Below are 26983 nucleotides of genomic sequence, written 5' to 3'. Positions count from 1 at the left end.
GTCTCATGTGTGGGCACCAGGACACAGGAAGGTATCCATTATTTTTGGAACAGGAGCAGCCATACAAAGACCAATTTGACCTGAGATTTGACATGCTTTAGCTGATGCCAGGGTGCCTTAAACAGCATGATATGAGTGATTTGTTAGCTGTTGCTGAGGTTGTGTTGGCTGTGTGATGCTATGCTCCAAAATAATGAGGAATTGTGACTTTTATTTTTCATCCCTGTCTGTTTTTTTGGGCTGTTATTCAGGTTCAAATGAATGCTGAGCTGGCGGCTTTCAAATGCTGCTGCTCTTTGGTTAGGCCCAGCAGCAAAGGATGCATGGAAATGCGAAATTGATTTACAAATGACTGACACAAATGGTTCCCAAAGGAATCCATCATCGCACCACTGTTAGTGTCTCTAAACCTTCGATGCAAATTTTAGTTTACAATAAGTAGAAATCATGCTCAAGCAAGTTCCTGCTCATTGCCTAAAAGCAACGATTTCATGGATTTCAGAATCTGTTGTCCTTTTTGAATCACATATAATTTGTTTTATATCTTTGCGCTTTGGTCACAGAAGTTGTTGTTTCGATCTTTTATATTACTATTTATTACTATATTAGAGAAGTGACACAGTCTAAATATTTTCATTGACGTGAATCATAACATGCGTAAGTAAAGAAGAAAACAATAAAACAATAATACAATAATATATATTATTTTAAATAAACAGCATATGTTTGTCCACAGGGGGCATAGTGGCTTATTTGTTAGCATGTTTGCCTCGCACCTTCAGGGTTGCGGGTTTGATTCCCACCTCCACCCTGTGTGCATGGAGTTTGAATGTTCTCCCCGTGCTTTGGGGTTTCCTCTGGGTACTCCAGTTTCCTCTCCAGTCCAAAGACATGCATTGTAGGCTGATTGGCATTTCCAAATTGTCCGTAGTGTGTGAATGGGAGTGTGAGTGTGTGTGCGATTGTAGCCTGCAATAGGTTGGAACCCTGTCCAGGGTGTCCCCCGCCTTGTACCCAGAGTTCCCTGGGATATGCTCCAGGATCCCCCGTGACACAGTGTAGGATAAGTGGTACAGAAAATGGATGGATGGATGTATTTATGTTTGTCCATGTTAGAGTTAAGTTTATTGTAATGTTAGAAGCAAATTCGCTCCTGCCATCATTGTTGTGTTATAACAGCTATAAACAGTCATTCCTTCACCAATCTTTTTTCTCTCTCTCTTAAAGTCAATAAGACAAAAAAATGCTGCTTGTTAAAAAACAAAGCCCTCAGTTCAGTTCTTTCCGATGTTGGAAAACTTGTCTGTTACAAAGTGTTGACCCTGGAGACACCTTCCACAAAATGTTAATAAACGTCATACAGAAAACGTGAACATATCAAAAATTACACATTTTAATTACACTCCACCATATTAACGACTACACACAGCCAAACAAGTCCTTGTGGAAGTTACTATAGAAATGATGATGTATTAAACCAAGACTACCATCAGAGCCGTACCGTTACAGAAAATTAATCAACACTTTCTGACTAATCAGAATTGAAAATTCAACAGCACCATGGTATAAGGTCTAAATAAGTGTTTATGTAGCTGCCAATCATGTGTTCAATGACATTAGCTTTTGTGTGTTTGGTGTGTGTATTAATTATTGATTATATTGCACCTGGTATACGCACACACACACACACACACACACACACACACACACACATACAGATGGTTGTAAGATTGAAAGCTGAATAAATAGCCATCCATTAAATTGGACTTAAATTGGACTGGCTGTGAGTCCTAGAATTTATCTTATATCTAGAGCTTTATGTGGTATGTTCTAAGGTAGAAGGTTTTTTAGCGGGAGTGACGGGTTGGAGTGCCTTTGTGAGATGTGACTATGAGTATACGTGCATGTCTGTCTGAATGCCTTTGTGTGCATGGCTACAGTCTGCTTACTGGGTGTAGAGTATTTGCAGTGACATGATTCTTGCCCAGGACTTGGAATGTGTCCTTCTGTCAATGTTTTTCACATATTTCTTTCTATTGACTTGAACTGAGCACTTGATATTCTGTATGACCTCACGTCAAAAGTGATTCTCTAAAGCAGAGTATCACTTTCCACATATATGTATGAGCTGTATGTGCATACGCTTGGCTTTGCGCCATGTCCATATGCACATATCGCCGAACGTCCATTTATATAAATTATATACGTATAATTTATCATGTTTGCGCAAGACTAGTCCATGTGTCTTTATCTGTACATACTCTAATCTATTCCAATCCCCCCCCCCCCCAAAAAAAAAAAGAAAATCAAATAAATCTCAATCTGGTAAATTTAAACGACAACTCTCAAATTTAATTGGAGCAAAATAGACAAGAGCAGAGCTCTAAGTCTGATGGGAAATGCAGCTGGGACCTTGTTTTAATTCACCACACCCTTGTAATGATTCAACCCATTTAAATTTTGAGGCATGAGTGAACCATAAGTTCTGACGCTCATGAAAAAGACTAATTTATTAAAATATGGTTTAAAAAAGATCAAATAAATAAAGAATTAAAGCGTAGCCTTGACATATAAATTCACCAGTAGTATGTGCTGGATTGATGAGTAACTGCATTGTTTTATGAAATAAGAAATAGCCGAATAGCTAAATTTCTGGGCTGGTGATTACCTAGTAAAGCAACGTAACTGTTGCTAAGATTTTATATATATATATATATATATATATATATATATATATATATATATATATATATATATATATATAATCATGTGTGTGTATATATATATATATATATATATATATATATATATATATATATATATATATGATGAAGATAATATTTGGTCATATTTTTTACTCCAATCTGACATAAACTGGCTTAAATCCAACCAAATTCAAAGGTTCAGCTGCCATTTTCTGCTGTATACATTGTGCAGTAAACAAAGGCCAATTCCTAACAGAAGTCTTTTCATGTTTGGTTGACAGCTGAGGACACATGTGGTGGTACTCTGAGGGGTTCAAGTGGCATCATTTCGAGTCCCAATTTCCCGAGTGAATATTACAATAGTGCGGACTGTACGTGGACCATACTTGCTGATCCCGGAGACACCATCTCCATCATTTTTACAGACTTCCAGACGGAGGAAAAATACGACTACTTGGAAGTGGAGGGGTCCGAGCCGCCGACAGTATGGTGAGTCAGATGCCGTGTCCACTATCTGTGTGTTTGTGTGTGTGTGTGTGTGTGTGTGTGTGTGTGTGTGTATGCTTTCCCATACTCCACTACAGCTAAGTGCAGATCAGGTGTTTAATGTTATAAGACATGCAGACCTTTATTTGAGGTGTGTAAACAGAATTAGAGCGTTTTTTTTGTTTGTTTGTTTTTGTTTTTTCATTTTAGAAGTAGAGCAGTTGCAGAAATTAGCTTGCATCAAAGTGTTATCATGATAGTGCATTGTTTCCTGTAAGAGGTGGGGAATTAGAAGTCTGTGTGTGTGGATGTTCGTGTGTGTTTTGCCCTCTGTGTGTTTGTCACTTTGATGTTGTATATCAGTGAGGTATTTTGGACCGTAGATAATGGATGTAATAACTATTTCCATTTGAAGCACATAATATTTTCTAATGTCCTCATCATAACAGTATTTCATCTCTGCAGCCTATTGATTAGGCTCAGATTAGTCTATTGATTTGGCCCCTCCACGCCAATTTGCCTGTGACGATATTCAAAGCATGTATAATTACTGCATTAAGAAAAGATCTAGATGTCTCAGTCTGCTTCTTACTGACATCCAATTTTACATTATGCACAAAGTAGAAAATCTATAGCATGGTTTCTGTGTCTTAGGTTCATCTGCTAATGATTGGGACTCTCCTCATCTGCCTCCACCTTCTCATGTGTTGATTATTCTCCCTGCCTTTCCATGTATGCTTTGCAAAGTCTTGCTTGTATTAGTCAGCATTACACAGCCATGTTCCTTTTTCTGTGTTACCCTGTGTTTCTAGATGTGATGTAATGTATGTCTTTATGGATTTGCCTGTGTTAACTCTGTCTGCTTGTGTTTTGAGCCATTTAATCCATCCTAATAAGATTCTTTGGAAAAAATGTTGCAACTAAACAGTGACACCTCTTCCATGGGGCAGGTGGGGTAGAGTCCAATCATATAATGTATATGAGGCAGTCAAAAAATGTTTCGTAAAGTAACTCATTCATAACTACATATATTTTAGGGGGCTTCCACACTGTCAGTTTAGTCCAAAACAGAGCACAGTTTGCATGATAAATTGTTTATGTGGAATTTGTCATGCAGCCCGAACAGTGCACCTGAGGCTGCGACTACCTGTAGGAGGTGGTCTGAGTTCAGTTGCACTGGAAGAAACGTAACACTGGGAACAATCTCACTGGGATTTGGGCTGCAGCACGTGTGCCCAGTGTGAAAACCACCTTAAATTCTGTTTAAATAATAATGATCTCTCTTGAATGATCAATAGTTATTTAAAAAATAAAGTTGTTTGACTGATTTAAGCCAATGTTCCATTGTTTAGGTTGCCTTTCTAGATGTTGCACAATTGTGGTTGCACAATTTAGCTCAGTAGATTTTTTGTTGCACCTAGAAGTCAAAAATGGAGACCTATTGGGGCAGAAAGCTTTGTTTATGAGTGGGGAATGGGCCGCAGAGGGGACAGATAATTATATTATATTACTGCACTGTGACAGTAGTGATGGGAAGCACACCTGACATATCAAACACAGCTGCATTTCTTAAAAAGAAAAATAATTTGAAAGCAATTTTTCAAAGTGGACACTGCCTTCTTTTTGGTCCATAGTTTTTGGTCTTTTCCCTGATTAGAAAGGATGTGATTCTACACTGTTATTCAGGTATCCGCGTAACTAGCGAGATTGTTTAATTTGTCTTTGGGGTGCAATTATCAGTAATCAGAAACCACCGTAACTGCAGTGATTGCTTATAAAAAATCTTTTTTCTAAATAGATAGAAAATTATTTAAAGGATCAACAAGTTAAATTATTTTACAATTGAGCCAAATTAAACAGTGAACTGGCAGTGTTGTGTCTTAGATGTTCAGTTTGATCACTAAGGGAATTCTGTTGTTGGACTTTTTTTCTATTGCTGGCTTTTAGACCAGGCTACAATTGTATATTCTCTCATTGAAAATTGGTGTACATAGTTAGTTTTATCAAGTTCGGTCAAGTCTTCTAGCTCTCAGGATTATTCTGCTACAAGACAAAGCGATAGTTGTTGCATTCAGTACACTTCTTAACTGATATACAGTTTATAAACCTACATTTTATAAACCCATATTTTATCTGGAAGCTATGGAAGCTATAGAGTCAGCAACTTAAGTCCAAAAGTGATGTCAATATTTATGTGGGGAAAGTTATGTGTATTCAACATCGGGTTAAACAGCTGCTTAAGTTGATTTTCTGGGCGCCCCATTCAGATTGTGCACATTATTTGCATGTAGTTTACACCTTTGCCAGATTTTTCTTGAGTAGATATGCCTGCAGGTTTGTAAGTGTTTCAGTCGTGTCTACACCATGGTCTTTAACACAAGCACTTGTCTTTAAGCCAGAAAAAAAACAACAGATAGAAAAAGTGGACTGAAGCAAATACCTTTTTTTTCCATTTGCTGTCAAATGTATAACAATATAAAAGCAAGGGACCATTTCAAAATGAAAAATAAAAAAGACTAACACTATAATATATGACTGAGAAGATGGCAAGCACTGAAATAAACATTTAATAGGAGTCTATTAAATTGGTGGTATAGTGCTGCATAAATAGGCCTAGTTATAATTATCACATTTATCACTGCAAATTGGGTTTAATTTAACAATATGTCTTCGACCCTCATTATTCAGCAGCTTATAAAATAGATAAGCAATGTTTCCATTTCAGATGCTTTCTCCTCTATTGGTGCATAGTTATATCTGAGGTCTGAATACTGATATGTGTAATTTTGGTATTAAATCATGACTATGCATGTACTTTGTATTCAGCTCTGAATAAGGCCCAAAGAGAATGTGGTATGCACAAAATTCTAGTCCATGCACCAGGTTCTACCCCATGTGAAATCTAAATCAAGTTAAATCTCCGAAACAGTTATTTGAAAACATATTAGGAAAAGTATGTATTGGTTTTGGGGGTTTTATTTATGGCGTCTTAACATATTGTTTACACTAATCTGTTCAGGGTAATTTGTATCAGAAAGCAGCAGTGTGTCGAGGAGGATTGTTTAAAATTGTCTGTGAGTTGATTTGAATATGCATGATTATGCAAATGAGACAGACCTCTCCAGTGCTGATTGCTGCATAAACGGAGAACGGCGGACATCTGAGGCTGTGGCTGTTAAAGCCCCATATGCCTAGCCCAAAAGGCAACAAGTGCCTCTGCCACTGTTTTTATGTTGCTTACTCATCTGAGACTAGATCCTCAGATGAACCTCCCTGTCATCACTTAATCATGTGTATCATTAGTTGTCTTGTATTAATCTGTGTATAATTAATTCTTACAGTAAAATTAGGCCTGCCTAATTTTTTTTCCCTTATAGCAGTATGAGTAAAGTAATGCCACTGTTTATTATTAGTTTCAGCTTATTGTCGACTATTTCTGGAGGGCAAACCTGTTCCATCTTGAGAAAATTAAGATTTTAATCTTCTTTTTGTCTTTTTGAGCAACACTGCTCCTCTCTATTTCCTTTCTTTTCATCTCTCTCTCTGGACTGATGCCATCCCTGAGTGAATGCATCCAATTATATTATCCAGTTACAAGACAGCAAGTAGCCTTAAAAAATAAGACACTCAAGAGCTCTTGTTCAGTGGACAGATTAAAGGTATAAAAGCGAATGGTCTATTTGTCCTTAATGCCTTTTGACTAGTTGGGTTATTTACTTGAATGGCCCAAAGCTTTCTATATTTCTTAGTCTCTCCTCCAAACCAGAATTCTATCTCATTAGTGCCTCTGCATGTGGCCGAGACACCCTGCTAGCGCCCTGCTCTTCTGTTTAATGGAGAAGTGGGAGCATGTTGTGTTTACATCAGACTCCAGGCCTGATTTGAGGTGCATTAGAAATGTGAAAAAGTCCAAAAATGTGCTTTAGTTGTCTCTCGGGCTGTTATATGGAATACGCTCTCGTATGACAAAACAAAAATCATGAGTAATCATGAGATGCCACAGAAAATGGTAATAGTAGTAGATTAAGGCGCATTCACATGAAAAACAATGTAGTGAGTTGTTTTAGTGCTAAAAAATTCAGAATGTTTGCTTGTACTATGCATATATTTGTATTTTGTCTTGACTAGGTGAACCATGGTGTATACTTTTAATGCTACACTATGCAGGTTCTTATCCAGTTTTATTCTTTTATTAGATGCTAATTGTGTATTATTGCAATTGTAAACAGGGCATGATTAGTGTAGCCTGAGGTAATTCATATTTTTGAACACACTGTTTATGCCCTGATCCTCTCATCAAACTGTCACTCATGAAAGACTAGGCAGTAAGAGTGGTTTTGGCACACAAAGGGAATTCATCCTTTTGCAAATTCCACTAACTTTGTCTTCATATTAGTGTTCAGACTGCACTGACTGATCTGTTATCTAATAACATAAGCCCAAATTTTCTAAAGATTTTCTTCTGTAAATGCATGTACAAATATTGTAACAGCCACAAAAAACTATAACTGTAGGGCATGCATTAAATTTGCCAAAGCCAATTACCACCAGGTGAAGTCTAAATAATAGGAAAGTTTATCTAAGGAAAGAATTTCACATATACACTATATGACCAACAGTTTGTGGACACCTGATCTTCACACTCATATGTGGGCCTTCCCTGAACTATTGCCACAAATTTGGAACCACACAGATGTATAGGATGTCTTCGCATGAACTAGCCATTACAATTAGACATTAGACACTAGACATTACAATTTCCCTTCACTGGAAGTAAGTGGTACAAACATGTTCCAGCAGGACAATGCCCCTGTGCACAAAGCAAGCTCCATGAAGACATGGTTTGCCAAGGTTTGAGTGTCCTGTACAGAGCCCTGACTTCAACCCAACTGAACACCTGCACACCAGACCTCCTTGCCCAACATCAGTGCTTGATCTCTCTAATGCTCTTGTGGTTGAATAAGCACAAATCCCCACAGTCATGTTCCATAATCTAGTGGAAAGCCTTCCTAAAAGAATGGAGCTTATTATGACCGCAAAGTGGGGACTAAATCTGGAATCAGATGTTCAACAAGTGCATGAAGGTGTGGTGGTCACAAACTTTTGGCCATATAGTGTATATATTTACATAATATTTTTATTTTGCATTCATATTATATTTTGAAGGGGTGCACGGTGGCTTAGTGGTTAGCATGTTCGCCTCACACCTCCAGGGTCAGGGGTTCGATTCCCACCATGGCCCTGTGTGTGTGCAGAGTTTGCATGTTCTCCCCGTGCTGCGGGGGTTTCCTCCGGGTACTCCGGTTTCCTCCCCAGTCCAAAGACATGTATGGTAGGCTGATTGGCATGTCTAAAGTGTCCGTAGTGTATGAATGGGTGTGTGAGTGTGTATGTGATCGTGCCCTGTGATGATTGGCACCCTGTCCATGGTGTACCCCGCCTTGTGCCCGATGCTCCCTGGGATAGGCTCCAGGTATCCCCGTGACCCTGAAAAGGATAAGCGGTATAGAAGATGGATGGATGGATGGATGGATTATATTTTGAACAGGTTTTCAATGGGTTTTACTGCCTTTAATTTACCTTATGCTGCACATGCATATGTGATTCAATCACATTATAAGGCAAAATGTTCCATTCCATTGGTGATTCTTGGGAAATCAGAGTCCTATTATATTATTTTGGATTGCGATAAACCAGTAAACAATGCTCTCTTGCATATTGTGAAAGAAATGGACCAGATCTTGTAAGTATTTTTTTCTATTGTCTTCATGTTTTCATACACAGTATGGAGCATTAATTACTGGTTGGAATGGTGACATGGATATTATATGTGATATTAGTACAATAACACCCGATATATGCACAATCCATTTTAAATATCTTCCTTAACGATTCAAAATTTTATTTCAAAACGTCACTAAGGGAGCAGCCAAGGGTAGAAAGAACAAATAGACTTACAAGTCAGTAACTAGTGTGTCATGCATTGCTAACAGAAATACACAATATACATGGTGCTGTTCTTCAGCAACAAGACTCTTATTTAACCCTTACTGCTCAAGAACGAGCTTGTGAAAAGTTTCAGTAACGTGTTTGCTCTCCATCCGTCTCCCTCGTCACCGTGTGTGTTGCGCTGAGATCAGTGGAACTAAGCTACTGCTGACGCCTCTAGTGGGATGCCACCCCCTGTCCCAATCTGTCATCCAGCTCTTGAGACGTTCCATGCTGCTAGCAGACGTTTACTATGAACGGTCCCCAATCCATCAGCCTGTCTAACCTGTCTGCGTTTCACAGACATCTCAGATCTACTCAGCCCTACTGCAGTGTGAAAGGAAATGCTACATGCTAGTCACACCCACTAAAGAAAGCAGTTTCTATAGTAGCTTGAGTGGTGTGTAAATCCCCAGTAGTTCACCATCAACAAGCAGTATGTCTTTTCCCTCTCGTCATTTTTGGCTGAAGAGTCCAAAACTGATGTGTCTCAATCAGATCAAACATAAATCTTGTAGACTGTTGACTATGCAGGAATGTAAAAAGAGATCTGTCATTTTTCATCAGACAGGTGCCTCGAACCAGATAATGACTGCCGAACCCAACAACTACTCATTACTTTCATTCACAATTTATCTACTGCTGTTTTTTTTCTCTGATGGGGTTGGACCACGTTTGCCCTCTTCATCACTCACACGAAATAGCAGCATTGACTGTTAATAGAGTACTCAAGGCAAGCTGACTCTAATAATCTATTACTAAAACATTGCTGTGTCATTGCCATCTCCTCCTGACCTTTTTCTTTTTCTGCTGCTCTCCTAGCCTAATGCCTAACTACGTTTCTACTTCAGATTTCCTGTCAGAGGTTAAATATTTATTTTTTATTTTCAGCAGTTCAGCAGTTTTTATTTTTTATTTTAACGCATTATTTAGACATAGTACTTAAGAAAATTTTATATAGTTTAATAATTTTATATAGTTGTATATAATTTTATATAGTTGTTATAGAATATAGTGATGATGCGTATGGGTATTTTGTGGCCATTAAAGAATGTGCCATTCAACTGCGGAAACATTAATAAACTGAGATTGAACATCTTCACAGCAGAATCATTTTGGTGATGATCTTTCTCAAACAAACTACTTTCACCATATACACACGCATGCAGTGCTGGAAGTCAGAGAGGAAGATAATTAGTTGTGGCCTTTGAATCATCTAACATGAGGTAGGCAGGTCTTTTATTAAGCAGTCTTTTACCATCCACCCTCACTATCTGCCAATGATGTTAGAGCATTACAGCAAGTTATTAACTGTTATCTCTAATTATATTTATTTATATGAATTATCTTCCAACCAGCATTCTATCACATTTTGCTAGTTGGAAGAAATGAGGTAGTGTAGTGGAAAGGCCTAATAATAATAATAATAATAATAATAATAATAATAATAATATTAACAACAACAACAACAACAACATTATCTAAGTTATCTGACAGATTATTTTAAATAAATGACTGTTACTGACATACTACTTAGTACCCTACTATGCAATTTGGACTTTCCTCGCAGCTCTGTATTAAGCTCGCTAGTAAAAAAAAAAAAAAAACTGACTCAAAATGTCAAATGAAAAGATCCTAGATAGACATAATATTACTGCTGCAAAGTTACAAATCCATCAATTTTCCATACCGTTTATACTACACAGGGTCAGGGGAAGCCTGGAGCCTATCCCAGGGAATTCACGGCACAAGGTGGGGGACACCCTGGACGGATTGTCAACCCATCACAGGGCACAATTATTATTAGAAATACACAGGCATGAGTTTCAGAGTAAAATCAGTTAGGACAATTATAAGATCTAAGACCTTAAACAGGATGAATGGAGCATGTGCTAATATTTTTGTATCCACTGATCATTGGCATGCAAGCCCTTAAATACTGCACTCTTGGATTTTGGGCTCACTGCCCATGCAGCGAAGTATCCATTAACCAAGCCTCCTAATAAAAACTTCAACAACTGAAAACCTTTCATGTAAAATCAAAGAAGCACCTTAATTGTTGTTTCCTTGCCAATATATCACAGTTTATCGCCAAGACATGCACAAATACTGTTGGGAATTAAATGTTAATTTGAAGTATCAGCATACAGTAATTCACAGCAGAGCTGCCTCTTGGATGTCTTCATGAATGTTTATTATAGGCGATTTGCACGGCATGGTCCATGCTCCTTTAATTTTCGTATCAGGCTGATAAAAAGATGATGATTAGCATTTTTATCCATCATAAATATCCGATAGAAGAGACCCCTTTTGATTGAAAAGCAATGGCAAGTTGCATACTGTGCAAATGTTCTATATTTTTTCTTTGCAGAGGCTTAGACAACAGAAGTGTGAAATGAATCGAACATCTAGTTAGACTGGTGTTATGCGTTCCACGTACCAATCAATTTTGCTTGCCCACTCATCAGTGTGCACTGCTGGGAAATCTGCTGCACCAGGATGGAAGCAGCATCCTGAACAGTTTGCAAGGTCTGCTGTGACCTTGGACTTGAAGAGTTACACCACACATACAGACAGAGACACAGATAAAGTACACAGACAGATCCATGTATAGCACACACTCCTGATGTACAAATTTAAAGTCAGCCCCAGAATTATTCCTGAAAATAAGCAAAAATTTATATGGTTTCAAAATGAGTTAAATGAGTAATAATTTTGCTTTAATGTGTAGGGATGGTTTCTTTGTTTGTTTGTTTTAAACATAAGCCTTATTGTGTAGTGCATTTAGAGGTGGCATTTAATATTGTCTTAAACACTTGACAATCCCAAGAAGCAATTATACAGAGCAGTTCTGAAACTGTGAACTTTGTGATATTGTTTGCTTTCCTTCCCATTTTCCTCAATGTTCTTGCCACTTGAAACTAAAGTGCTTGACTAGTGCAGGTCAACAACCATCTGATGCTTGTATGTTGAAAACTCTCTGGTTTTCTTCATGGTGATAGATGACTAGGGGATGCTACATGTGTGTAACCTCATGTTGATAACCCAGGAAACAGGACATGGTCGATAGCAACAATAGGTATCACAGGCACTGAGAGCAATATAAAAATAATTGGGTAGTGCTACCCCCCACAGCTCCACGGTCCCCAGTTTGATCCTGTGCTCGGGTTATTGTCTGTATGGGCTCATTTCTCATGTTGCTAGAGTGGAATAACTCCATCCATTTTCCATTCCACTTATCCTGCACAGTGTTGTGGGGGAACCTGGAGCCTCTCCCATGGAACTTGGGGCATAAGGTGGGGAACCCCCTGGATAAGCACCCACCAACCCATCACAGTGCACAATCACACACACACACATTCACACACTACAGGCATTTTGGAAATGCCAATCAGCCTATAACACATGTCTTTGGACTTGGGAGGAAACCACACTACCCAGAGGAAACCATGTGGAGAATTTGAACCCCAACTCTGGAGGTGTGAGGCAAACATGCTAACCACTAAGCAACCGTGCCCCCCATATAGATTTTTATATAGTTTAAATAACAATGTATAATAAACTCACTTTACATATTCTCATCCACCAATTCCAATGTGTACCATTATCAGAAACAGGCTTAATATTCTACATATGTATGTTGGCTCTTACATTTACAGAGAGTACAGTGAGGTGTGTGTGTGGTTTTAGAGAAAAGAGCTGAGGTTATAATCCATTACACTTAGGCCTCTCCTAAAGTGCTCTTGGCATGGAAGATGGTGAAAAGTCCTAAAAGTTGTGACAGTCACTGGGCCAGGATGGCCAGTGCTGGGGGATTTATCTGCAACTGTGCAGGTTTCAGGCTGCTCTGGAGGCAGCATGCCTAAAGTAGAGGTGGCAGGCGATCAGGGCTGTCAGCTTGCCAGGAGAGAGATAAGGAGCCTGGATGGTAACGGCTGACAGGAGCCAGCATCCTTCAGCACAGGGCCTACGTAGAAATCATGGCCAACCTCCCGTCACCCCTTAGTCACTGCAGTCAGGTGGGTTCAGCTCTAATCCGGCTTACCATTCAACTTCTTCTGTACTTTACCTCTCATACACTTTGAAACCTATGCCTGTTTGTAGCATGCCATACATTTTTAAAAATAAAAACAAAGGATTTAACAAACAGAATCTTATGCAGTCAGTTCTGTTAGATTTTTTTTAAATACAGGGTGTCGCAAATGTCTCCATACATAGGGGACTATGTTTGCCAGCACCACGTCTGTTGTGCCTTCATCAGTGGTTGTGGACGTCCACATCTTGGTTGGTCCTTAGCACTTCCAGTCTTTTTGAATTTGTTAATAAGTTTGGTAACAGTGTTGTGTGTGATTTGCTCGCCATGTTTCCCATTAAAGTCCATCGCAAGCTTGCAACAGCTTCCCAATCCAGCCATGAGAATGATTTCAATGCAGTCTTCTTTTGTCAAAAGCATTCTTAAAGGCTATATAGAAATATATATATATATATATATATATATATATATATATATATATATATATACATATATATATACAAACCAAGTTTTGGAAGATATTTTGCTAAAAAGAATTAATTTCCCCTATATATAGAGACTTTTGGAACAACCTGTAGTGTGATATAACTTGACATGTAAATTATGAACAGTATTTGGAATGAACAGATCATGTCTTATAAATCAATACAGATAAATATGCAAATAGGAAGTGCACTATTCTTTTTTTTCTTTCTTTAAAGAAAGCTTGGGTGTCAGGCTCACTGGGTGTCAGGTTCAGGCTAGAGGTGTGCGTCAGGGCAAGCGACAGAGTTTGCAAGAGCAGGAGGTTTTTACTTTCATGCAGGTGCAAGTGAGTGCGCTTATGAAGTTTGTGTGACAAAGAAAGCTGGCGTTCATTAAAAGGAGCTTGTATGGTTACTAATTTATTTATATTTTGTGATCTAGAACCAGTTCAGTTCATTCAAAAATATTGCAAGCAGGTACAAACATAAATAATAACTACACACACACACACAAAAGAGCAGTCCCACCCAGAGCTCGGGTTGTAACCAATTATGAACTTGAGTGATGTATCTGAGGTTGAGGAACTGTCAGAGCCAGAATTCACACACCATGTTGACTGTTGTGGTATTTCTACCTCCGTTTTTGCCCAGTGTGTCCAGGAGCCATATTGCTAGGGTTCGTAGTTGGGGAAAATTTTTCCTTTTTAAGTCACACACACTTATGATCTGTAGATATTTGGAGCTCTGAACAGATACAGATAATGTTATTGTGTTACACAGCTAATATACATGCATGGGCACATCATTATATAAATACAGTATGTCCGTGTATTAAAAACTTGCATTTGTTAATACAAATGCTGTGTGAACGTTGTCCGATGTGATTTATAGAACTCATACACCTCCTGCTTTACTCTACCATGTTCCCAAGAGAGAACAGGCTTTGATGGTGACACAGCAGGAAGTGCCTAGTTAGATTTCATCATTATTCCTTACACTGTCTGTTCTCAGTAAGGAAACAAAGATAACATGTTAATTCATGCTGATTTATTAATAACATATAATCCCTGTATGAGCATGTTTGTTGTGACATCAGTAAAAAAAACTTTCATGAGAGGTGAACTTAAGATGCACAGTGGTAAATCTTTGTATGCAGTGGATTAATATAATAGTTGCTAGTTAATATAATATACTGAACAGCATAAAGTGAATACTGAAGATGAATATCTGAATGGAACTTTAAGTTGTGTTTATATGTACAGCAGAGGCTGTATGTGCAGTATGTGAATACAAAGCAAAAAAAAAAAACAAAAAAAAGGCAAAAGGATGTGGCTAGAGGTTACAAAAAGCTCTTTGCCTCTCAGGCCAGCTCTGAAAAAAAATCTTGCAAAGTGTTTTTGGCTTTCAGTATGCTATTGTCATATTGGTATGCAGATTGCTTTAGCCACATTAATTACAATTACACATTACTCTTCATAAGCAGGGTTGGGAGGGTTACTTAAAAAATGCATTCCGTTACAGTTACAAATTACTTCATAAAAAATGTCATCCGTAACGTAATCCAAGTATCACAATATGAAAGTAATGTAATGTGATTACTTTTGCATTACTTCAAGGTCACATATGTAAATAAAGTTAAGAGAAAAGCAATAGGATGAAGTAAAATACTTTTACTTGGGGCTTATTTTAGAGCTTAAATACATATTCGATGTTTGGATTTGTTTTAAGGAAAGAAAAAAAAAGAAAAAGATTATAGTCGCTGATGAGGGTAACATTACATCTGAAAATCTTTTCAAACAACAATATGTGTTAATTTCTACCAAATTAACTTTATTTGCACATGCACCAGGAGATTGCTCATGTGAGTCACGACTGGCAAGAGAGAACCAGAACTATAATCAAGCAGCTATAGTCTATATTGTGTTATGTCAAAAGATTAATGTCTTTGGCTTTAAATGTAAAAAAAAAATAATAATAATAATAATCCTGACAGTGTTCACGTTTTATTAAATGTACGTGTAATCTGATTACTTTGTTTTTTTGACGTAACTGTAATGGATTACAGCTACCAGTTTTTTGTATCCTGATTACATAATGCCATTACATGTATTCCGTTACGCCTCAAATCTGTTCATAACACATTTTGAAAAACTGTGGCTTTTAATGACTTTTTTTTGGCATAGTAAAGGTGTTAGGACAAGTCAGTTTCATCCATATCGTCACAAATTAGTGGAAAAGACTCTCCGGTCAGACACACTAGGCAAAATTGTTAAATTACTATTGTGAGATTATCCAAAAGTACAAACCACGGTTTAATTGGTGTATTAAATGTACCCTGTGTGGACGTTTTGTTCCATCACTTGACACTTTAATGCCTAGTGAAAACTGTGACTATTCAAAGGGGAGGTTTATATGTCACGATCACAATGTATATATGGTAATATATCAGTCCTTCTAGGAGTTCACAATTTTGCGATCACGAAAATGAACACAAAATGAAGCTCTGCAAGATTTGTAGATTTTCCGTAGAATTGGGCCAAGACGTGTCATGTGATGTCATCTCAAAGCCTCTCTTCGATTCATGTGCGTCAAACATTTACAGCTAAAAGGTCTCATTTCTCAACAAACATCACTGCAGAAGACCATCCAAAACAATTTCGTGCAATTTCACCAATTCAAGTAGTTTTCCACAAAAAAAAGCACAAAACAACTCTGCAAATTGCATCACAATTTTTTTTTTAAAAAAAAAAAGCTTCAGCAAAATCGAGCATTTTTGGCTGCAAAAATAAAATCAAATCAAATAAAACCTCCATGAAATCTTGTACAGACTGATATATGCAGTGCAATGTAAATGTGGATGTAAAAACATGGATAACAATAATTTTCTGGTAAACAGCAGACATTCATTCTAGTAACCTCATGATTAAAACACTGAGTGAAGTACTTGGAGATATTAAATTCACATAATTAATAGACAGACAGTTATTTATAGGCTGGGCTACTGTATCATTGCTCCATCCTCTATCCTGTTAGAGGTAGGTGTATTTCATTAGTGCAAAAAGCTAAGCTGTGGGAGGTATAACTTTCCCGGAGCACAATCAAACGCAATGTTAGATGGTTCTTAATAAGTCCAACCACCCTGAGAAGACGAGAAGATGAACCTGCAGTCATAAATAAAATCAAATAAATGTGGGTTCATTTACTGTAATATAATTGAATCCCATGAAGACTTTCCTTATTTTCACCTGTGTATGATGTATGGGAAACTCATACTAAATACTGCTGATTTAAATCCGAACACTGGCTCCTTCTGTCTGTGACCATGACACTCACTTTCTGTGAGTTCCTTGTTTCCTGGGCTGAAAGTCTAATATCAACATGTTGGCTCCTCATTCTGATTACTTCTGTGCCCACCAGCGGCAGTGCATACTACACGGTTCTTACGCTTGGGCAAGAATTTTATTTGGGATTCTTTATTTCAAGCCAAAATGCCCACAAGGCATGACAGAAAGTCACTGAGATGAAGCCTATATATGCAGAAGCAGACATCGGACTTTATCAAGTCTGTGCCGTGTTTCATTTCTTAACACTGTCCTCTAACAATGTGATTCAACTCAAGGCCTATAGTACATGAGGCTCTTTCTTCATAGTTTACAGAAAATAGTTGGCATATAATGATCCCTGGGTTCATCTCTCTCCATCTTTAGATAAAAGTAGCTTTGTTATTAAAATGTTATGATCAGTTAAATGTACCAGTATCATTGCTTTTTCCTTTTGCGTGCAGTTTACAGAGTTACCTTGTGTCAATGAAGCATGGGAGATGGGGACAGTTGTAGTTGGTCTAGCTGTAATTACAACACAGCTCAATAAAAATACAACATGAGACAATGGGGCAGTGGATAATCGGCATATTTGTATTTTTTCTGATCATCCATGAATATCACTATTCTTTTCTATTAAACTACCAGTTGCACACTCATGACCTCTTTATAGATTAGGATTTTAAACAAAATTTCACACATGGGATTGTGTGATTTCACTGAATTGTTTTTGCAGAATTTACATTTTACTTAAATGTAAGTGAAAAGAAAATAGAAAAAAATGCATAAAACAAGGTCAGCATGATACAAGGGTATTTCTTTTGCAAGCCCTTGAGGCAACTGCTGTGGATTGACATGCTTGTTAAAATGGAACCATACTTTCCGCGTATCACGTGACTTTCACAAACGTTCAGAGAGGCATCCTGTGTGAATTTCCCAAATTCAAATTCAAGCAAGCTTATTCAAGATCTCTGAACAAACACCTTGCTGGCTCTCTTTGGACTTGGGGGGAAATTAAATATTCTAACTAAGCCCTGCTGTCTTTCAAAGATAAAGGAAAAAAGATCAGTATAAGGTTTCTTTTTTGTTGTCCACATTAGATTATTTGCAGTAAACAAATATCCTAAAGCAGATTATTTTGTGACTTTGGTGGAACCAAGTACAACAGCACCACCAACGGCCATAAGAAAAATATACATATTGGTATGAAGCTATAACAGGAAGCTAAGTCTGACAAGCCCGCCTCAGTAGATACATGCAGTCTATTGGTAACAGTCCTGTCAGGTGATTACACAGAGTGAACCCCCCCCTAGATTTGAGCTCCATTTTGGCTGATATTTTTAATCCCATTTTGCAGATGTGTCCGTAACACATCATCAGGAGTCGTGTAATGGACTGTGTCGTGGACTAAACATAATGAATGTGAAAAAGGTGTAAATGTGAAAATGCATTTGGAGGATAAACCAATAAAAGTAGCAAAGTACAAAGGACAAACATACAAAATACAAATTATTAAAAAGTATATAGGCAAGTGAGCCTATATTGAGCAGGACTGGGAACGAGAAGCACTTATTAGATAAACAGATATGTTTAGTTAAAGAAAAAAAAGTACTGTTCATTCATGTTCATTTAGAATAATTTATAATAGGCATATAAACATAAATTTTCAGTCTGAAATCAACTAGAATAATAATTTATTAGAATCTGACTAAATAAGGGGGGCATGGTGGCTTAGGGCTGCTTTGTGTCAGTATCCATTGTTAGCACGTTTGCCTCACACCTCTGGGGTTGGGGGGTTTGAATCCCATCTCCACGTTGTGTGTGTGCAGGGTTTGCATGTTCTCCACCTGCTTTGGAGGTTTCCTGCAGCTACTCCAGTTTCCTCCCCCAGTCCAAAGACATGCATTGTAAGCTGATTGACATCTCTAAATTGTCTGTGGTGTGTGAATGGGTGTGTGATTGTGCCCTGCGATGGGTTGGAACCCCGTCTAGGCTGTCCCCCGCCTTGTGCCCGAGCCAATGTATACATGGATAGATAAACAGTTTAAACTCAAGTCTCCAACATTGAACAATTGATAACTTTCTCTACAAAAAAAAAAAACTTCAATTAAACCTCTAATGATGATCATAGTCAAGTTCCTTTCAGCATTGCTTGACTTTATCTTATACAGTTATAGAAGAGAAAGTTTATAATAGAAGGTTTATAATCTCACTATCCGGTGTCTTCCAGAAAAGGATGGGTAACCTTTCAAGTCTGCTTCGTCTCTAAGTTTCTTGTCACCTCAGGGAGTTTTTCCTTGTCACCATCACCTCTTGTTTGCTCATTAGGGGTAAATTTAAATTTATATATATATGGCTTTTTTGTTAAGCTTCTTTGTGACATAGTCCATTGTTAAAAACGATATATTAATCAAATTTGAATGGTGGAAAATGTAATTACGTTCATCTTTTACATACTGACATATATATGTATATAACTGAAAGGCTTTGCATTTGCTGGCATAGGGCATAGGTTGTTTTGATGATTCTCATTCTTGAGAATGTTACATTGTTGTTTGGACATCATATTTAGACTGCGTAAAATGTTAAAAATGAATTCAGTAATGTCTACATCTGAAAATTGCACATTTGGAAATAGATGTGGTTTTTGTTTGTGATTGTGTGCTTGCCTGAGATTATAGGAATATAATGTGTGAGTGTGAGTGTGAACTGGCAGCCTGTGGCAGTGTTTTCTGTGATGGACAGCAGGTCTGGTATGGTAGAAAGTGAGATGCAGATTGCACACAGTTTGCCTGCAGTGTAATAGCTCTCGTCCTGACAGGGTTCATTGTAGCTGTGTTTTGTGCATCTGTAATAATACCCAGTGTTCGCATTTGTTGAGACTCTGCATAGGCTCTGTTGGAGAGCAGATCTTCTTGGGAATGATGAATAGAAATGTCATTCCACATTAATTTCCTCACAGCCTGCTGAAATATACATTGAGGCTGTTTCGTTTTCATCCATGTTTTCTGTTTTATTCCTCTCACTTAATTTGTAATAAAAGTTACTGTATGTTGCAAGTTTGAAGCAAGGCTTTCAGTGACTGATAGACAGGTCACAAATGTGGTGGTGGAGGCATTTATTTTGCCACCATGGTTTGGGTCTACTTGTTCCCTTAGACATTATGCTCACTGGAAATCAATGCAAAGTTCTTCTGACTGATCACTTTATCCTGTAATGAAGCACTCGTGATGTGGCTGGCCTCCAAATTCCAAAATGATGATGTCCATATCCACAAGGCATGAGGGCTCACCGAATGATTTGCTGAGTATGAAAATGATGTAAACCATGTGCTATGATCTTCACAGACGCCAGATCTCAATCAAATTGAAAACCTATTGGAGATTTTGGTGTTAGACAGAGCTCTCCAACACCATCATGAAAGCACCAGTTGAGGGAATATTGGTTTCAGTTACTTGTTGTATCTATGCTTAGGGACACTGAAACAGTTCAGGTGGTTTATAGTGGTCCATTGCCTTACTAGTACACTTTTGCTGTTATGTTGTCCATGCTAATTATCATATTAGGATGCACCAATCCCATTTCTTCTGTACTTGATACAATAAATCGACAATAAGGGACAATGCCTTTCAATCACATGCCTTTCAATCACATGCTCGCTGCTGTGGAATGTTAATTCAGACAGCGCCACCTGGGGCTTTGTCACCAACTGGCTATAATTTATAGTGAGTATAGAGATGAGAAAGCTGCTCAGGTATCAGAACATCAAAATCACCTTGTAAAATTGAACTAATGCAGAGAGGGTTGTTAATCACCATTACTGTAATAATTTTTAGTGATAAAATGTTTTGCTTAATATATGGTATTGTGTAAGTATGATGTTTTTTTTGTGGAATTCTGTGTTTGGTTTACGCCAGATGTAACGGGACCCCTGTCTTCCAAACAGTTCCACTTTCAACTCATCAATCCACAGAACATTCTCCCAAAAGGTTTGAGGATCATCAAGGTGTGTTTTGGCAAAATTCAGATGAGCCTTAATGTTCTTCTGGGTTAGGAGTGGTTTTCACCTCCCCACTCTTCCATGGATGTCATTTTTGCCCAGTGTCTTTCTGATAGTGGAGCCATGAACAGTGACCTTTATTGATGCAAAAGAGGCCTTTAGGTCCTTTGATCTTGTCCTTGGCTGTTTTGTGACTTCCTGAATGAGTAGTTGTTGTGCTCTTGGAGGAATTTTGGAAGATCAGCCACTTCTGGGAAGGTTCACTACTGTGCCAAGTTTTTTCCATTTGGAGATGATGGTTCTCACTGTGGTCCTTTGGAGTCCCAGAGCCTTTGAAATAGCTTTGTAACCCTTCCCAGACTGATTTATTTTAATCACCTTCTTCCTCATCATTTCTGGAAGTTCTTTCACCTTTGGCATAGTGTGTTACTGGGTAAGACCTTTTAACCAACTTCATGCTGTTGATAAAAAGTTCTATTTAAGTGTTGATTTTATGGAACAGAGTTTGCAGTAATCAGACCTGGTTGTGTCTAGTCCAGCTGAACCCCATTATGAATGCAGTTTCATAGATTTGGGGAATTAGTAACTATGGGGGCAAATACGTTTTCACACAGGCCCAGTTGGTATTGGATAACTTTTTTGCTTCAATAAATAACATTATCATTTAAAAACTGTATTTTGTGTTCACTCAGGTTGCCTTTGTTTTATCTTAGATGTTTTAACTTCTTAAACAATTTAGTATGAGATGTACACAAAAACAGAACAAATTAGGATGAGGCAAATACTTTTTCACAGCACTGTATGTGTATTAGGGGTGTAATGCCAATGCCACTGGCTGTATCTGTTTAGTGCTACCAATATGGAATGGTTCCTCAACCAGTTCCTCAACCTCAGCTCCATCATTCGAGTTCATAATTGGTAATCATGATCATAAAAATCATAATTTTACTCTTGTAAACAAGAGTATATTCCTGCAACATCAAGGAGAAATCTCCATTACTTCAATGAGTTCACAAAGGTTTTCTCACAAAAGTATTTACTTGCTATCCTACAAAACCTTTCTGGGTGATAGGTCAGAATAGTGTGATCAGCAGAATGTAGAAAATTGATCTGTACATACGAGTTTCTCCCTGTAAACCTGTTTACAATTCCCTCTCTGCATCACACTCAACCGTTTTACTGAAGCCTACTCAGCAGGAAAAAAAAAAAAAAACAGTTGCTACAGAGAAATGGAAAGTCCAACTGATTATACTTGCATGTGTTGTGATGGCAGTGTTTTTATTTTTTCATCTTGGACAGCTTTGAATGAGCAGTGCAGAACAAGGATACAGTGAAGCTAGCCAGAGAAAGAATATCATACTTCCTGCATAGTCCAGCATTCTCACTGCAAGAATAACCCCACGGTGGTGTCAAAACCTTTCTGTGGGTTTACTGACTTTTAAACTTACATTAAATAATAAATCCAGGCTTACACATTCCAGTCTTATTCTCTCTGTTGCATTAACATAATGTGGGATATGATATTGGTACTAAATATTAACATAGTATTTACAATCACTGTAATAGGATACTGTTTGACATTACATTTAGTTTTTGTACCAACTATTTCTGTGTCCCTCCTTTACCTCATCAGTACTTAGTTTTCTACTATTTGTTGATACTAGCTTCCTAAAAGCAGATTTAGTGTTTCATGTAAAAGAAAGCCATCTTCATCAATGCAGATATCATTATCTGTAGCTTGCTTAAATCCTGAGTTAACTCTGGATTACACTTTCCTGATTGAATCATAATTTAATTTCTACCAAAGAATGGTTAAAGAAGAATACAGTTAATGTTTTGGGATGGCCAAGTCAAAGTCCCGACCTTAATCCATATAAATCAAGCAGTTCACATGAAAATTCACCCACCAAAATCCTAGTTCACCCACCAAAATCCCAGAGTTGAAGCTGTTCTGTATTGAGGAACAGGCTACAATTCCTCCAAGCCGAGGACTGTGCAGGACTGATCAACAGTTACCAGAAATGTTTAGTTGCAGTTATTGTTGCACAAGGGAGTCACACCAGATATTGAAAGCAGAGGTTCACATTCTATGTAATATTGGATCATTTTCCTCAATAAATAAATGACCAATTATAATATTTTTGTCTAATTTGTTTATATATATATATATATATATATATATATATATATATATATATATATATATATATGTGTGTGTGTGTGTGTATGTTTATATATATATATATATATATATATATATATATATATGCATTTAATGATGCACACTTTTACAATGGCTCCTTAATAGTTTATAACCAGAGCTGTTTGATGCTCGATTAAAGCCGGTGAAGCTGAGGTGTGTCCTCTCATAAGCAGCATGGTTGTGTAAGTTTCCCTCACTGCACCTACTGCAGTATGTGCTTTTCAGTGCTGAGCCTGCTATGTTAGCCAGATTGTTAACACAACATAACTGGGGCCTGTGCTCCATTTAACCCTTATTCTCTCCGCATGGTCTGTTTCATGGTGGGCTGCCATGTATTAACAGTGACTGGCCCACTGGATGGTGGACACCATCACCATGTCCGATAGATTGGCTGGACATCTGGTCCTTGGCATCACATGCCACTCTGTGAGAAGTGTCTCTTCCTCATGGGCATTATATAGCTTCATTACTTAGCTGTTTTTCCAGTTTGTCCTCATGTGTTGGTGCCTCATGCATTATTCGTGGGTGACGCACACTGCAGGTTACGTGTGTAACTGTGGTTCTCTGAACCACAGATAACCACCAGAGCTCTTTGTCATTTGGAGCCAGATTTGGCCCAGCGAGAGCTCACCAAGAATGTTCCAGGGAATCATGGCAGTATAACAGCTGTATTTATTGCACATACTGTGCTATATAACAATTGCCTTTGCTAGAATGTCTCAGCATGCATCTGCATAAACAGAAAAAGGTATTGGTGTCTACAGAGCCACACTTACATATGTACCTTGCATTTAGGTCTGTACACCAGTAGTGTGCATAAGGCTTCTCACAGGGAAAATGTGTGATGGAAGCAGTTTAGTACATTTGGCTTTCCATCATAATTTTGAGAAACATTGTGATTATTTTAAGGTATTAAGTCATAACTTCATGAAACCTTCTTGTTATTATAATTTAGTTTTTCCTTTTTTTAATTGACAGAAAAAGGTTTCCATAGACTGATCATTGAATTACACTGTGGAAAATAAAGTTGAATATGAATGCTTTAAAAAAAAAAACCTCCTGATTTGTCAGAATTGGTGTAATACTTCATCTAATGGTGAACTAACAGTTCACCAGTGAACTAAATGTAATTGCTGGGTTTTTATTGTAAAGTAATTCATATAAACTTAGCCAGTATTTTATTAATTACACACATAACAGGCCATAGCCCACTTGAATTCAGGCAATAAGCCCATGACATCACTCACTGTTTCCCGGTACATAAACCTGGTTATTTCAAAGGTCATGTTAATCAGGCATGCACAATGTGTGCTTACTTAATGTGTCCTTTTAGAAAGCCTCACCTCATTTATATGTTCAGATCTTAGGTATGAGGTACATATTGTGCTTGTAGTTACTAAGATATATTGTCAGCATGCAAGCAATTGTTTTTAATTGTACAATGACGTTAGTCACTATGTTGTCCTGATCATGTTCCAAATTTGGAATATTAACTCATATCATCCCTGTAATAAGCACATAATGACACAAATGGTTTCCTTTTAACTGGTCAAGAAACTGCTATAATTTTTAAAAATTGCAAGCTCCTCCGAATATAGCGAGTTTGTTTGATTTTGCATTCATTTCTTTGATCGCAAAATCCTGGAGGGACTGTATTGTGGGGTTGTGTGTGTGTGTGTGTGTCTCACCACCATCTTTCTAACTTCATAGATACAGGTGTAGAAAACAGGTGGTTATTTTATTTTCAAGAATTAAGGCAGGATTATTCATTCTTATTTCAAGCTAGTGTTTATCAGAGTGCTTGGCACCAGCATAAGGCCTGACAAATTTGCATAAATATTTATAAAAGCTTACTGTGAAAGACATCGAGTATCATTGTGTTGTTATGACATTGTCATATGTATTCATAAAAAGCTTACAAGCATGAAATAGTAAACTCACTTAGTCTAGGGAGAATATGCTTTAACTAGTATACATAATATGCAAGATATATATATAACTATATAAAATGTTAGTTTGACACAGCAGGTAACTATGTAACAGTGTAATACAGCATGTTTTACTGTATGTCAGTGTTATTACCACTAAGTGTTCCAGAGACAATTATTATTATTATTATTATTATTATTATTATTATTATTATTTTCTAATAAGCCTAATATAACAAATATGTTACATCACTTTTATGTGACTCTAACATGCCAGATGTACAATGAGCTAACAAAATCAGTCGGTATGATGGACTTATGTAAGCCTGGACAACACAACATTGTCAACCTGTGATCAGAATTGGTGAAATTTCTTCATGCAAGATTATATAAACAAATCTATATCACTTCACACAGCCTTTGTCCATTGAGGCCCATTTGATGTAGGAGTGTCAGCAATGATTAACCCTTGTGCATCCTTCTTGACATTTTTCTCCTCTAAGGACCTATGTGTAACTTATTTTAATTGAGGTAAAAGGGTTAAAATCACCAGTGATCACCAGTGCTGTTTAGAGTAAATCCCCATTGGTCACCAGTATGGCAGACACTTCCCATAATCGAGGGCTAAAAATAAAAGGATTTTTAACAAAACTGATGTTAGTAGGTTTTTCTATAACAGCATACCCTGTTGTGTGTTATTCCTCATTTAAACGTAACATATTACTTTTTATTATTATTATTGATAAAGTATTACTTTTACCATTATGCTTAGGTACTTAGTCTTCTGCAGCTGCTTGCAATACTTGTAATGCAACGTCAGAATTCTTTTTAGCCTGTCAAATTAACTTTTTCTAATTACCTATTCAACAACACCCACTGGAGATTAATCTGTCAGAAGCAACTGCCTCTATATCTTTTACAACTACAGCCGGAAACACATTACACAGCGGTGAAATATTACAATATACCATTACCTTACCATGCATAATGGGAATTTTTAAAAAAACATTTCACAGAGACAGAGGTCCTACTAGAAACTTTAGCAGGGGCTTTTCAGTAATTACAAATAGTGATTTACTCTAAACGCCACTGATGAGTGACCATCAGCTAGCTGCTTTAAACATTTCTGGTGACCAGTGATGATTTAACCTAAACAGGAGCGCTAACCATTGGTTATTTCCTATAACCAGCATTGGTGACCAGTGTTGATTTGCTTTCAACAGTACTGCTGACCAGTGATTGCTCTATCTTACAATTCTCAATGTGTATTTTTTACAGGACTATAGTACCTTATTACCACTACTATAGCATAATTATCCACTGCTACATGGTCTCAAATCCTCACTGGATTGGTACCTTTGGGGAATATGTGGGAGCTCAATTAAGCTAAGAGAGAGAGCAAGGTCTATATTTCTTTCAATGTGACAAGCCTTCAAATTCAACACAAAGGAATCATGCTTAAAACTGGAATTGCTACCACACACCACTGGGTGAAAATTGGTACCTTGCCTTATAGATAGACAGTACATGTACTGACTGTAGCATTGACCAATTATGACTGGTCAGTCAGGTGTGTAATTAATATGCATACAGCATATAGCAGTTGCGGAGGGAAAAAATCCAAGATTCTCTTCCTTTAAATATATTTTATCACACCAAGGCATTGAGCATCCAGATTCCCATTTCAATAAAAGAGTATTTTACTAGGAGCCGTAATGGTAGCGAGTTTTCATTTGCCTGCGTGTGTAGTTTCTTATATAGAATCTCTCAAGCTTATCATGTGCAGCTAGTTTCTGTTGCACTCTGTGAACAAAGGAGTGCAGTGTCAGTCTGAAATGCCACTAAATCAGCAGATT

At 37.5% G+C, this 26983-nt stretch overlaps 1 protein-coding gene across 1 annotated transcript in view; it reads left to right on the top strand.

Annotated features, from left to right (window-relative positions):
* The first annotated feature begins 1973 nt into the window (after window positions 1–1973).
* The window catches only part of csmd3b (CUB and Sushi multiple domains 3b), a 321277-nt gene continuing 296267 nt past the window's right edge, over window positions 1974–26983 (top strand). The window contains exons 1-2 of the mRNA XM_053613516.1: window positions 1974–2000; window positions 2962–3194. Of these exons, the coding sequence (XP_053469491.1) occupies window positions 1974–2000; window positions 2962–3194 (260 nt within the window). The remainder of the gene's footprint in view (window positions 2001–2961; window positions 3195–26983) is intronic.

This window comes from Ictalurus furcatus, chromosome 24, assembly GCF_023375685.1.
Source record: "Ictalurus furcatus strain D&B chromosome 24, Billie_1.0, whole genome shotgun sequence".
NCBI lineage: Eukaryota > Metazoa > Chordata > Actinopteri > Siluriformes > Ictaluridae > Ictalurus > Ictalurus furcatus.
This window is presented reverse-complemented; position numbering and strand designations above follow the sequence as displayed.